Source organism: Manihot esculenta, chromosome 10 (genome assembly GCF_001659605.2).
Source record: "Manihot esculenta cultivar AM560-2 chromosome 10, M.esculenta_v8, whole genome shotgun sequence".
In the NCBI taxonomy this organism is placed as follows: Eukaryota; Viridiplantae; Streptophyta; class Magnoliopsida; order Malpighiales; family Euphorbiaceae; genus Manihot; species Manihot esculenta.
The window spans coordinates 30804053-30817812 of record NC_035170.2 but is presented as its reverse complement, the minus strand read 5'-3'; the positions used below and the strand labels follow the sequence as shown (position 1 = coordinate 30817812).

The window sequence follows — 13760 nt, the reverse complement described above, 5'->3', positions numbered from 1 at the left end:
CGAAGGAACTTTCGGCCGCTGAACGTGCTTGTGGAGGCAGCCTTCGGCTGCCGAAGCTTGCCCCCGAAAGCAAACTTTCGTCTTTGTCTGGGAGTTTCGGCCGCCGAAGGTGCCGCCGAACCTGCCTGACTTTCGGCTCTGGAGGGACTTTCGGCCGCCGAACCTGCCGCCGAAAGTGCCCTGTCCAGCCCTTTCTTGCATGTTTTTCTATGATTATTCCATGACGTTTTAGGGGGTTTTTGGGGAATAGTTTAGAGTTATGTTCATGTATGTTTGGTCCCTCATTTGAGTCCACCTGTGTAGGTTCGGACCCGAGGAACCGAGGACCCCAGCAGTGAGTCTGTTACCCCAGTGTCTGGTCAGAGCTATCCAGAGGTGAGTGGAATAACCTATTATGTTTTAAAGCAAATAATGTACTTTTTAGCATGCTTCATGCATCATGAATGCCATGTGATGAATTAGGTTGCTTGCATTAAAATTCACGAATATGTTGCATTACATATGTTAAATGTTGATGTGGATGAATGTTGGATGATCCATAGCCCTCGATCTATGATACGATGATGTGATATGTACGGTACGGAATGTAAGACCAGTGGGACCCATTCTACGTTCGCTGGCACTATGTAAGGGAAAGACCAGGACCCATTCTACGTTCTGGCACAGTTGGACACTGTTATGTTATGATATGTAAGGGAAAGACCAGGACCCATTCTACGTTCTGGCACAGTTGGACCATGTAGAGGGCTATTGGTGACAAGTTCATCCTTGATGTGATTTAGCTGTGATGTGATGCATTCCATGTTATCATATGTTTTTAAATGTTTTATTATTCTGCTCACTGGGCTCTAGTAGCTCACCCCTCTCCTAATTTTCCCAGGATTGCAGGTACAGGGTAGACCAGGAGGTTTACAAGAGTAATGAAGTCACGTGTATGTAATAGTTAGTGTGGACATGATAAATGTATTAATGTTATGTAAAAGTACAGTTTCAGTCATGGATTGATATTGAGGATTAGATATTGTGCTTGACATTGTGTATGAGGTATCCCTTTTATTACATGATCAAAAATGTTTTATAATGTTCATGAAAGCCAACTCATCTTATGATGTATCGCCCATTGGGGCATTGTTGAGATCCCACAGAGGGATCACGATTATGATTATGACTATGTACAGTGTATGTTCAGGTTGAGTTGGATGTTTGAAGGAAAAGTTTTAAATTTTTATGTATGTTGTTGATCATGTATGGGATTAAACAGGTTTTCAGGATGTATGTCAGGCTTGCTACGGGTCCCGGCGGCCTTAAGCAGACCTGGATCCTAGCGCCGGTAGCGGTCCGATTTTCGGGTCGTTACAAATATTATTTTTTTTTAATTACATTATTTATTTTTTACTTTTATTTTTATATTATATATTATTAATAAAAATTTAAAATATGAAAAAAAATAAAATTTTATAATTTAAAATATATAATATTTTATTTTATTTAAAATATTATTAATGAAAAGTAAAAATTTTTAAATATAAAAATATATACATAATTTATAATATTAAATATAAATAAAATATTTTACTATATATTATTTATATATAATATTTTATATAATATGAATTTATTTATAATAAATATTTATAATATACTTAATATAAATATAATATATATTTAATTTTAATATAAAATTTAAATTAAAAAAATTATATGTTGTATTAATAATATAAAAGTTGAAAGACTATAATTTGTTGTTAAATTTTTTTTTTTAATTCAATTTAGATTTTTTCATTCAATTTCCTAATAAAATAATTAGGTTGGAAGAATCAGATTTGAGACAAATTACTTGCTGAGTCAACATATGGTCCCACCATTTTGAGCCTTCCCTCTCTCTGACGGTCGTCCCACCTTCTTCTTCCTCTACATTGCTGTTGCTGCTCTTTTCTTCTCCGTCTATCTCCATGACAGCTAAAAATAGCTTTTGAAACTGAAAAAATAAAAATAAACTAAAAAACCAAAGCTCTATCTCTGTCCAATCCATTTCTTTGGTGCACACAATCCAAGAGAATATAATTAGACAACATAAATTCACACAGAAAAAAGCTAATAATTGCCAGTTTTTCATTTATTTTCAATTGCCATTTTGATTTTTTTCTCATCATTTTTCCCTTGTGGAGAAACCTCGGTGATCAATTCTTCACCATTTTCCCGAGGCAATCCACAATCCACAATTTCTTCCTTCCTTTTTCTTTTCAACCTCCCATTTGAATTTTGTTTATCTTATTTTCTTCTCGTTGATTTTTCGGGGAAACAGCACTTTAATGGAAAATTTTCCCGGTATGTATAGGTTTTTGAAGGGAGATAATCCATTTTTTGCAGGAAATGCGAGTTAAAGCATCGACTTTGAGGTGATATAAAGACACATTTTATGTGGGTATTCTACGTATTTGAAGGAAAACTTGAGAGATTAAAATAGGTCAGCATGGTTTCCGTGCAAGTGATGCCTGCTTGTGATACGCTATGTTTCTTTTGTCCTGCATTGCGTACGAGATCCAGGCAGCCCATCAAGCGCTACAAGAAATTGCTGGCCGATATATTCCCTCGAGCTCCGGTTAGAGCTTTTTTCTCCATTTTTTATTGACAAGAAAATGAATTTTGAGATTATGTTGCATTCTTAATATTTTTTACGTTGCCCTTTATGATTTCTAATGGAAATGTGAGAAAAGAAAACGAAAGGAAATGAAAATATTAATAGAAGTTTGAGGTAATGTTGCATTTGAACATTTTATTCGATTTTTTTTCTGGTTTCCAATGAAAATGTGAGAAAAGAAGACGAAAAATAAAAAGAAATAGAAAGTTTACATTTTAATATTATGTGTCATTGTGTTCAGGATGGGTATTAATATTTTACTTTAAAGCTTTTGGTGCTTGGATGGTTAGATTTTCATTTAAAGATATCATTTTGTTTTCTCTTCTGCCTTCTTGTGTTTGATTGCTAGTAACCAATTTGGCATGTTGGACTCCATTAAAAGTGTGGTTTTAGTTTTCTGCCTCCATCTTGAAAGTTCATCAATTGTTATTTGATGTTGGTAATTAGCTACCCATACATCAGCATATATGGAACTTGAGGTTCCTTTAGCTTTATCCTTGTAGTGACTTCATCTCTGAAGCTTCTTCCTAAATTATGGCAGGATGAACAACCAAATGATCGGAAGATTGGTAAACTCTGTGAATATGCTTCTAAAAATCCTCTCCGTATTCCAAAGGTGCATGCTTTATTTACAAAATATTTGTATACCTAATTATATGTAGCATTTCAATAGTGTAATCTTGAGTGCATAAGCATTTATTTTGTCAATGGAGCTAAAGGAAGCTGATTAGACCATTCATTATTGTTGAGATAATGAACCAGGCCTAACTCCACCATGAAAATGGGTCAACATATGATAGTTTTAAATTAGAAGGTGGAAAGACGACCGTGATCATAAGACACTTATGTCCCCGTGTTAGAAGCATGTGCAAATTAAGTTTTTTCATTGTGTATGCTAGAAGGATTGAATGGGATAGGAAGGGATTTAATGGAAGTTATTGACAAGCAATATATTATCAAATTTTGTTAAAGTCTAACACTAATAATTTTGATTCAACTAAATTCATTGTTAATCTTATGAATAGAAATGAGGAGGTGCAAGTGGTAAAAGATGGTTTGGTAGAAGAGTTGGCACTGATAGCCATTCTTATTAAGCGTGTCATCACATTGCTTATACAAGCCCTCTCTAAGGTAGATAGGATTGGGTAGAAAGTTAAACTATCACATTGCTTTTTTTGTAGTTATTTTCTACATAAAAAAATAATTTTAGATAAGTTTCATTAGGGAATTATTTAAAAAACTCTTTTTGACCTCCTTATAATATTTCTGATGTGAAATTTTTTATTTTTAAGCAAGAATAATTTTGAATTTCAAAAATTATTTTTTATTTTATTTTAGGGGACTTAGGTCTTAGTTATGAACTGTGATCTATCTTCAAGTCATGGTTAATAACCGCAATTGAAATTGGTAATGGTTTACAATCACACAAGTCATAATTATAAACTACAACCTAAACTACTTTTTCTGTTTTGCTGAAGAAAATATTTTCTTTCACTCATTTTCTGCAATACATTTTCTATTACCCTATTTCGAAAAAAGCTTGAAAGTAGGATAGAAGAAAACTAAGGAGAATATGTATAACACACAAGTATTAGAAAACACATTGAAGAAGAAAAAAGTTTGTATATAATAAAATCTAATATGCATGGTATCTGTTGGATGGCTGACTATTGAACTAAGTTGATAATAACTAGAGAAGATCGATGGATCTATGGTTCAATTCAGAATCCAGAATGAAAGGGGAAGTTAAATTTAAAGACATTACTTTGATCTAGTTTGGCATTCTTGATTTGGTAATCATTCTTGCAACAGTTATAGAAATCTATTCATCTTCTAGCATACTGCTCATATTCTAGCATTCATTTTCTTCAGAACCTTTTCATATATTGATACAAATGTCCGATGTATTGAACAGATCACAAGTTCTCTTGAGCAAAGGTGTTACAAGGATTTGAGAACCGAGCAGTTTCACTCTGTAAAAGTTGTTATGTGCATCTACAGGAAGTTGTTGGTTTCTTGCAAGGATCAAATGTAAGTTATATTCCATAATTTAATGGGAATGGATATTATAATCAGGGAAAAAAATTGCCTGAACCGGGTCTACTAAGAATAAAATTATAGTGGGATCTACATAAACATCATAATTTCCATGTATTTATGCTTTGAGTCTATCTAGATCCAGAAGTAAGGATTTCCTGTCGGTCAAATCAAATGGAGGCTCATAAAAGGAAGACAAATAACATGCCTAGTTTCTCGTATAGGGTTCTGGAAAATTTAAAATTTCTTTTGACCTATTTTACGGACATGTCCTCATTTGTGGTAATATGTGGCAGGCCATTGTTTGCGAGTAGCTTGCTCAGCCTCATACACATTCTACTAGATCAAACAAGACATGATGATATCCGCATATTAGGATGCCAAGCTCTTTTTGACTTTGTGAATAATCAGGTCTGGGTTGTCTACTTTTTTTAGAAAAATATTGTGTTATTCCATTTTTATTTCAAAAAGTTCATTATTGGATATAATCACTCATCTCTAAGGTTTCACATACCTCCTGTAGAGAACCCATTGCTAATTGAACATCTTCTGATTGTGCAGAGAGATGGTACTTATGTTTTCAATTTAGACGGCTTGGTTCCAAAACTTTGTCATTTAGCTCAGGAAATGGGAGAGGATGGAAAAGTAGAAAATTTACGTACTGCTGGGCTTCAAGCCCTCTCGTCAATGGTATTTTATCTCATGGCAGTCAAGTTGAATTATCATGTTATTTTTTTCCATATTTCTTCATGTTACAATTGTTTTCGCTCCCCCAAAATGGTTCTTTATACATTTGAATTTTGAATGCTTTAATTTAGTGAAAATTTTCAATGATTTAATTATTTTTCATTTTACTTATCATAAGTGTATTTATGTTCTTAATATGTTGTAAACTCATTTAATAATTCAGTTCTATAATATTATTATAGATATATATTTATATAGATGTTATGCTAAGAATTAGAAACTCCAATAATGAGTGATTAGTAATCAAAATATTATCATAAGCTTACTAAACCAATAATTTTTTTTAATATATATAGCTAAAATATAGAAAAAGAGATGCATTAAAATTATGGGCAATCACTTATGTGATTATAGGTTTAATTATTTGTACTTATCAATTCCTATTTTTTTATTTTTTATGCAATTTATATATATAAATTTTTAGAATTTTGTTGCAAGTATAATAAACTAACAGTCATATATTGATTAGTAGTATTTACTAAACCTAATGAATTTTATTTAACATATACTTGTTAATTATTATTAATAATAAAAAGGTTTTTTTTGTAGTTATAATTCATAAATATAAATGTACATTAATTTTATTTTAGGTATTAAAAAAGTGAAAGTTTACATGGTATAATTATTGGTAATAATAAGATTACTTAAATTTAATATATATACATACATACATATCAATTATTATTAATGGTAAAAATGTTCACATTTATTATTATTATTGTTGTTGTCATCATTGTAGTTGTTATGTAGAAATTGAAGAGTCACATTCTTAGTGGCAATAATAAAATAAGGGTAAAATAGGCGAATGAAAAATATCTGATAGTGTCATATTTGCAGAAAATTAATATTTGGAAGGAAAAGAAAACATAAAATTCCAGTTAGAGCCTTAGTGATGTATTATTTGTAATGTCCAGTTGCTGACTAAATAAATTAATATTTTTCTCTTCTTCTTAGATTAAGTATGTTGGGATGGAATGGGTTGCAGTGGGAAAGCCATTACTTTGAGTCTTTTAAAATCTTATTTTTATTATCTTTTGTCCTGCATAGTAGAGTTTAAAATCTTATTACTAGTCATATTTTCTCCACTAATCAGTTTTCACACAGGTTTGGTTCATGGGTGAATTTTCTCACATTTCAGCAGATTTTGATACTGTGAGTTAATTTAATTTGAGATCATGTTTCTACAATTTTCTTTCCTTTTATTGTGTTTTTGCATTGATTTTTCATGATTGATTGTGCATTTAAACCTTGTTAGATACTTGGATTAAGTTCATTGTATGAACTGTGCTCTTTGGCTGGGAGCTAATTACTGTTGACATTTGGATGGATGTCAAAGAACCATACAGAGAATATCTTGAAAAATTCTAATTTAACAACTTGGTTTTCACTCCTTATGTTTCTTGTCATATGTGTGTCTCTGCATGCGAAATTATACAGTGCCCTGGTATTTGCTCCCTGACTCACAAAGAATCGATTTCTCATCCTCTATAATTGAAGGGAAAAACTAATATTATGCAAGTGAGTGTACACGTACCTGCTTGGCTGAGTGTTAGTCAAAAGTCATTCTATCTAAAATATGAGAATTTATTACAATTGTGTATTTCTGTTTAAGACATAGCAGTTACCATTTTGTATTTTCTTTAAAAAGATTCTGATTTTCACTCTAGCTAGTATATTGAGCAAGACTTTTTTGGTTATCTCCTAACGCAGTTTGATCATTTCTCTGTAAATTAGGTGGTATCGGTTGTCTTGGACAATTATGAATGTGAGAAGAATAATTCAGATGCAGATGATTTCCAGAGCGAATGTGTTGAAGAAGGTTCTCCTTCACCAGATGGCCTGACAAGGATTCCTTCTTGGAGGAAGATTGTTAGTGAGCAAGGCGATGTTAACATATCTCAGTAATTTGTCTTTTTTGAATACCGGACTCTTGCTGTTATTCACACCTTGCTTTGAGGGCTACTTCCTCTTTTATAGTTCTCTCTAATTTGTGCTATTTCCTTTGTCTTCATGAAGGGAGGATTACAATAACCCTACTTTCTGGTCAAGGGTTTGCCTCCATAACATGGCTCAGTTGGCCAAGGAAGCTACAACTGTTCGACGTGTCCTTGAATCATTGTTCCGCTATTTTGATGATGGTGAACTCTGGTCTCCACAATATGGTCTTGCTCTTTCTGTCTTGATGGATATGCAGCTAATAATAGAGAAATCTGGTACAGAGCATAAGCCGTCTTTATTTCCATCAAGCTATTTTATGCCTCTTGGATTCTTTTTTGGGGCTTGAAGTTTTTTCCCTTGATGTGCAGGACAAAAGACACATTTTGTATTGTCCATCTTAATTAAGCACCTTGATCACAAGAATGTTCTTAAGAAACCCAATATGCAACTAGATATTGTTAATGTTTCCACCTGCCTAGTCCAACGAACAAAGATTCAGCCATCAGTTGCTATAATTGGTGCATTGAGTGATATGATGAGACACCTGCGTAAAAGCATACACTTGTCACTTGATGATGCAGAGCTGGGGACTGAAGTAATTGAATGGAACCGTAAATTTCGAACAGCAGTGGATGAGTGCCTTGTGCAGATAGCATACAAGGTAACTTCTTGCCTGAAATTTACAGCACAACTAGATGTCTAATGGTATGTCTTTCAGAAATTTGATTTATTTTAATGTTTGGTTGGATTTGATGCATTTTTATGATACAAGTTTCAAGTCTTATAATAAGGTGAACAACTAGTCTTTTGACATGTAACCACTGATGTATTGTATAGTTTTTCCTCGAATTGAGTTGAATATATATAGGTTTGTGTTTTTCCATGCTCAAATCTGTGTACAATAAAGGTTTGAGCCAAAATGAGAGCTGTTCAATTTACAGGTTGGAGATGCTGATCCTATCCTTGATGTAATGGCTGTAATGTTGGAGAACATGCCAAGTATTACCGTTATGGCAAGGACCTTAATTAATACTGTTTATCGTACTGCTCAGATAGTGGCATCCCTGCCCAATTTGGCCTATCAGAACAAGGCAAGACTGCAATTAAATATTTGTCCAATCTTATATTTTCTGGTTTTATGGACTTGTATGACTTTTCTGCTTAAAATTCTGCAGGCTTTTCCTGAGGCATTATTTCATCAATTACTTCTGGCTATGGTCTATGAAGACCATGAAACCAGGGTGGCTGCACATCGTATTTTTTCTGTTGTTCTTGTGCCATCTTCTTTTTGTCCCCGATCTGCTACTGCTACCACTTCCATCCCCAATAAGGCACCCAATATGCAAAGGATGCTCTCAAGAACTGTATCTGTGTTTTCTTCTTCAGCTGCACTCTTTGAGAAAATGAAAAAGGAAGAGCATACTAAACAAGAAAATACCTCCGTAGACACGCAGCAAAAAGTTGTAGCCAATGATCCTTCCATGCTAACTAGATTGAAGTCAAGTTACAGCCGTGCTTATAGTGTGAAAAGGAACCCATCAGCCAATGAGAATTCAACAGAAAATAATCCTTCCATGCTAAATAGACTGAAGTCAAGTTACAGCCGAGCTTATAGTATGAAAAAGATTCCATCACCTGTAACAGAAGAAGAGATTACCACAACCATCCCTATCGCAACCAAAGAGCAGGTGTCTTATCTCCTATCATTTGAGAATTCCCTATAGATATCAATATCCTGTATACTTGTTGCCTTTCATCTGAATGACCAATTATTTTCCTTTGGGTACAAAAACTATGGCAGATAATGTCTCTTAGGTTGAGCAGCCGCCAGATTACCCTTCTGCTTTCATCAATTTGGGCACAATCCCTTTCTCCTCTGAATTTTCCTCAAAACTATGAAGCAATTGCTCATACGTACAGCCTGGTGTTGCTATTTTCCCGGAGTAAGGTATTGCTTTAATTCTTGTCAGATTAATTTTATCAAGAAATTCCAAATTATAGCTCTCCTATTTTTCTGGGTTTTCAGTCTGAATCATGTATGGAGCAATGCATATTATACCCATTGTTTGTATTACTTTCTTATTTCTAGTGGTCTTATAAGGGATGAAGTTAATCATTTTCTTCTACTCTTTTGAATGGATTAGGTCATTAGTATTCACTGTCTTAGCTTACTAGAAATTGTTTGCTTTTCTGTCCCAAATTCCCAATTAGTTGCATATAAAAGTTCCAGTGTCTGTATGAGGTGGAGGACATTCTTTTAGGAAGAAGGTTGGCCTTGCACTAGGATTTCCTTCCTTCATGTGATTTATTTCTTATTAATTTTATTTTTTTACTCCAGAACACCAGCAATGAGACTTTGATTCGAAGTTTCCAGTTAGCGTTTTCCTTAAGGGGCTTTGCTCTTGCAGGAGGTAGTCCTTATATCTTAAACTACTTGCATATTACCTTTTTGCCTTTGCAATTCACTAAACTGTATTTTGGCTGAGATACGACCATATCAACAATGTTAATCAAAAGTTAGTATGCGTCATAAAAAAAGATGGTTTACTTGATCAAATGTTGGGGCTGCGGGGCAGCTTGGATGCATGACGATTTAATCTTTTTCTGCATCCTAGTTTTGCAATTGAACATACTGTTAGCTATATGATCTGTATAATTGTCATTGCTCCATGAAGATGATCATACAATAGAATTCAGAATCGTGTACCTTCATACTGTACTAGTAAACAATCACTGGTGCATAGGAACAGAAAAACATCAGGTAAACTCTTATGATAGTAACAACTTATAGGATCAAGTTGAAGAATCATAATGAAGGTGAAGTACACTTTGTGAAGTTAATGGCTTTTACCACCAATTTGTAGTACTGGTGGTAAATTAGATCATTATAATGCAAGGAATATGTTTGAGAAGCTTTAGTGGGCAAGGGTGATGATAGAAAATCAGCACATGAACTTGACCCTTGAGGTAGTTTTTACGGTGAAAGACCATGGTGGAGAATCATAATGCAGGCGAGTCATTATAATATTTATAAATTAAAGATCATCACGAGAGACAAATGGTTTGACATGCTTTGATGGGCATCACTGGCTGACTGTTATCCATTTTGGTTGGCAGAGGAATAACTATGTCCCAACCTGATAGGTTATTTTACTCGTATGTATACATAAACATATAAAACAATCTGAGGTTTTAAGATAAAAACAACTTTCTTTTGACAAGGATGAAATTAAATTCATTTTTTTTCTTGGCCTGTTTTCTGTATATTCACCAATTCCACTACACTATAATGAACTTGACTGCAACCTGTCTTTTCTTTATTTTGAATTTGCAGGACCACTACAACCATCACGTCGGCGATCCCTCTTTACCTTGGCAACATCTATGATTATCTTTTCTTCCAAAGCCTTCAACGTTCGGCCTGTTGTTTCCTGTGCCAGAGCTACACTTAAAGATAAAACAGTAGGTCTAATAGTCTTTAGTAGGCCTTATTTTATTTTCTACCACTTGAGCGGGATTACCTTCACCCTGCTACTTGGGCAGATACTATCATAGAGGAAACTTGAAATTCTTTTTGTCCTTAATTTCTTTGGCTGTATACTCTTTATGTTTGTGAAATTAGGGCTTACCTCTTAATTCTCTTTATGCCATTACCACTTCTTATCAGGTTGATCCATTTCTACAACTGGTCGATGAGTGCAAGTTACAGGTTAACAAGCAACTGGTGGACAATCCAAGAAAAGTTTATGGATCTAAAGAAGATAATGAGGATGCTCAACAGTCACTTTCAGCCATAAAACTAACAGAGAGCCAATCAAAAGAATCATTTGCTTCGATGATATCTAAGTTTCTGGGAACATCAGCAGATGTAACCTTCATTTACATTCTCTTAACTTAAAGCATTATTTATTTAGCTTTATATTCTGTAATACTGACATTATAGATTTTTAAACAGCAAGATTCTGTCATAAGACAAGAGTTGCTTAAAGATTTCGTGCCAGATGATGTATGTCCACTGGGAGCTGATTTATTCATGGAAATGCCGGAAGAGACGTCGGAGCCAGCAGTGGAAGACAAAGGTTCTGAGAAGGTAACTACTTTCTTTTATTTTTAATCCTTTTTTTTCTCTTTTTATTGAACTTCACACCTATGTAAATGATGGCATGAATGCAGGCCGAGCCACCACTTTTCACATCAGATGATGGTCCTGTACCTAATACATCTGAAGGTCAAAAAGATCGCGGTCTTCTGCTGAGCCTAGACTCTCCCCCACTTCTGAGTGTTGGTGAACTTTTAAATACAGTAAGTTATACTTAGTTACTCATATTTATAGTTATAAATTTATACAGAACCATGCAAGTGAAATAATTGCTAACTTCCCTAAACAGAATTTGCATAAGTTTTTTGCTAATTGAAAGCATTGTTGAAGTAATTGTTAGCTTTCCCCCAAATTAAATCCATTCTAATTGAAACGTGACACACAGGTTTCTGAAACAACAAATCAAGTTGGAAGATTTTCTATCTCGACTGCAAATGACATGCCTTACATGGAAATGGCTGGCCACTGTGAGGCCCTTTCAGCAGGAAAGCAGAAAAAGATGTCCGCTTTAATGAGTCAACAAAGTGTGATTAAAGTATCTGCCTGCGACCAAATCCAACCAATGCAGGGTTATGAACATAACCAAGCAGTTGAAATGTCGACCGATTTTCACTTTCAGCAGGTCCTCTATATACACTTACAGTCGTACATAGGTTATTTAAGCATCTTTTTTTTGGTTCACTGAAAATATCTGAAAGCATTTTGGAAATTCTAAGATATCAACACCACTTGGGCTAGAATTTCATACGCAAATCTTTTTTTTTTTATTTTAATCAATTATGTTTCTGCTGCAATCGGTCCTGATAAGTTATCTGATTTTGTAACATTCTGTAAATGCAGTATGGAGCTGGAAACCCATTCCTTGACCAAAATTTTGGTCCTAATTCACTCAACTCAACAACTCCAGCTGGTCTTTTCCTCTGCACAGCTGAGTACCAGCAAGTTCAGCACTTCCAGTTACCAGCTTCTAGCCCCTATGATAACTTTCTGAAGGCTGCTGGATGTTAATGCCGTTACAAAAACACAGCTGCTCTCACAAGGCTCAGACTCTGGATCGGAGTTTGCAAGTCTTAAGTACTTAACTGAGGGTAACAAAGGCTTTAGTATTCCTTGTTGCTTCCATTTTTTGTAATTGTAGCGGGTAGGAACAGATCCTACCGGTGGATCAGCAATTCAGCATTGACATTTTGTTTGATATAAGTCAGGAATGAAGCTCAAATTCCATGGAGGAGTTAAGAATGGAGCTCCAGCAGCACAATGGAGACAGAATTTGGAGTTCTTGTTCCTGCTGTGTTGTAATCTTAGCATTTCAGATACTAGCAACTATTGATGGATCACAGAAATTTCAGTTTGAACATCTCATACCTTCATTCATTATTATTTTATTTCATTCATTCTTTGAAGGGGAATGCTTTTCCTCTCCCTTCTTTTCTCCCCTTAAATTAACTTGTATATTGTAATGAATCTTTTGAGAGTTCATGGCCTCCTCAGATGCTGCAAGGAGCTTCTACTTGTATAGTAATATAATTTTAGTAGAAGTGAAAGTTTGTATAGCTTGGATTGTTTGTAATTGTGATTATTTTATTTTAATTCGTATTTGTTTGCAGTGAAAAGCTATTCAAGACGTGACTCGTTAGATGTTTAACTCGTGAAATTTGAGTTTTAATTCAATGGTACATTAGTCTGAGCTCTAAATACTGTTAAACGTACATGAAACTTTTATAAGTATATGAATTTTTTTTATATAATTTTATAAATAAATTTCTATGGTAACAAAGTATAACTGTGAAAATAAATTAAACATCTAAATTAGAATCTGCCAAAAACCCACTTTAGAACAGTTTCGCAAGTGAAGAGTATATTATAATTCTCCATTGCCCTGATAAAGATTGAAACTTGGATTTCCTTTCATTGGTTTAGAGTCAGTTTTTAAAACGGTGAGATCTCTGAGTTTAATTCTTACCGGAATTAAAGTATATCCAAAAAAATTTTAAATTTAAAAAATGCTTCCTTATATAATGAATGAGATGTTACACAATAATTAACATCAGAAATCGACTAAAATAGACTATCAGACAAGGCTATGTGGGTAAAATCCGATAAATCAATATGCGATCCACCTATAAAAAAAGGACTGGACAATCTTAGTGCTCGAAAATGAGAGAAAATGAAATCTGAACACTTTAAATCTGTCTCATGTCGGACTCGCTCTCAATTGTTGGGTAAGACTCCATAAGAAAATTATCATTAATAATTTCAATTCAGTAGATCCCTTTGCACCTGCAATCATGGGATTTC

At 34.0% G+C, this 13760-nt stretch overlaps 1 protein-coding gene across 2 annotated transcripts; it reads left to right on the top strand.

The window, feature by feature from the left end:
• The first annotated feature begins 1877 nt into the window (after nucleotides 1-1877).
• LOC110624399 (protein SEMI-ROLLED LEAF 2) lies at nucleotides 1878-13068 on the top strand. 2 transcript variants are annotated; one of them, XR_002489410.2, is made up of 20 exons: nucleotides 1878-2602; nucleotides 3183-3257; nucleotides 4557-4672; nucleotides 4975-5089; nucleotides 5240-5368; nucleotides 6530-6577; nucleotides 7160-7326; nucleotides 7442-7638; nucleotides 7732-8024; nucleotides 8305-8454; nucleotides 8539-9051; nucleotides 9165-9311; nucleotides 9702-9774; nucleotides 10698-10825; nucleotides 11031-11231; nucleotides 11319-11453; nucleotides 11537-11665; nucleotides 11848-12084; nucleotides 12303-12550; nucleotides 12668-13068. XR_002489410.2 is itself a non-coding variant. In XM_021769516.2 (19 exons), exons 1-19 carry the CDS (start codon nucleotides 2474-2476, stop codon nucleotides 12468-12470), a joined length of 3150 nt encoding a protein of 1049 aa, XP_021625208.1. In that variant the 5' UTR covers nucleotides 1878-2473; the 3' UTR covers nucleotides 12471-13068. The 2 variants fall into 2 exon arrangements, 1 of the variants encoding a protein (XP_021625208.1); XM_021769516.2 differs by having other exon boundaries at nucleotides 12303-13068.
• Nucleotides 13069-13760: the final 692 nt, after the last annotated feature.

What these genes read in the sequence shown, in the direction of transcription:
- LOC110624399 (XM_021769516.2), top strand. Translation starts at nt 2,474, where the DNA reads ATGGTTTCCGTGCAAGTGATGCCTGCTTGTGATACGCTATGTTTCTTT. An exon ending in ATATATTCCCTCGAGCTCCG is followed by an intron (nt 2,603 to 3,182) that starts GTTAGAGCTTTT and finishes AAATTATGGCAG; the next exon opens with GATGAACAACCAAATGATCG. An exon ending in ATCCTCTCCGTATTCCAAAG is followed by an intron (nt 3,258 to 4,556) that starts GTGCATGCTTTA and finishes TGTATTGAACAG; the next exon opens with ATCACAAGTTCTCTTGAGCA.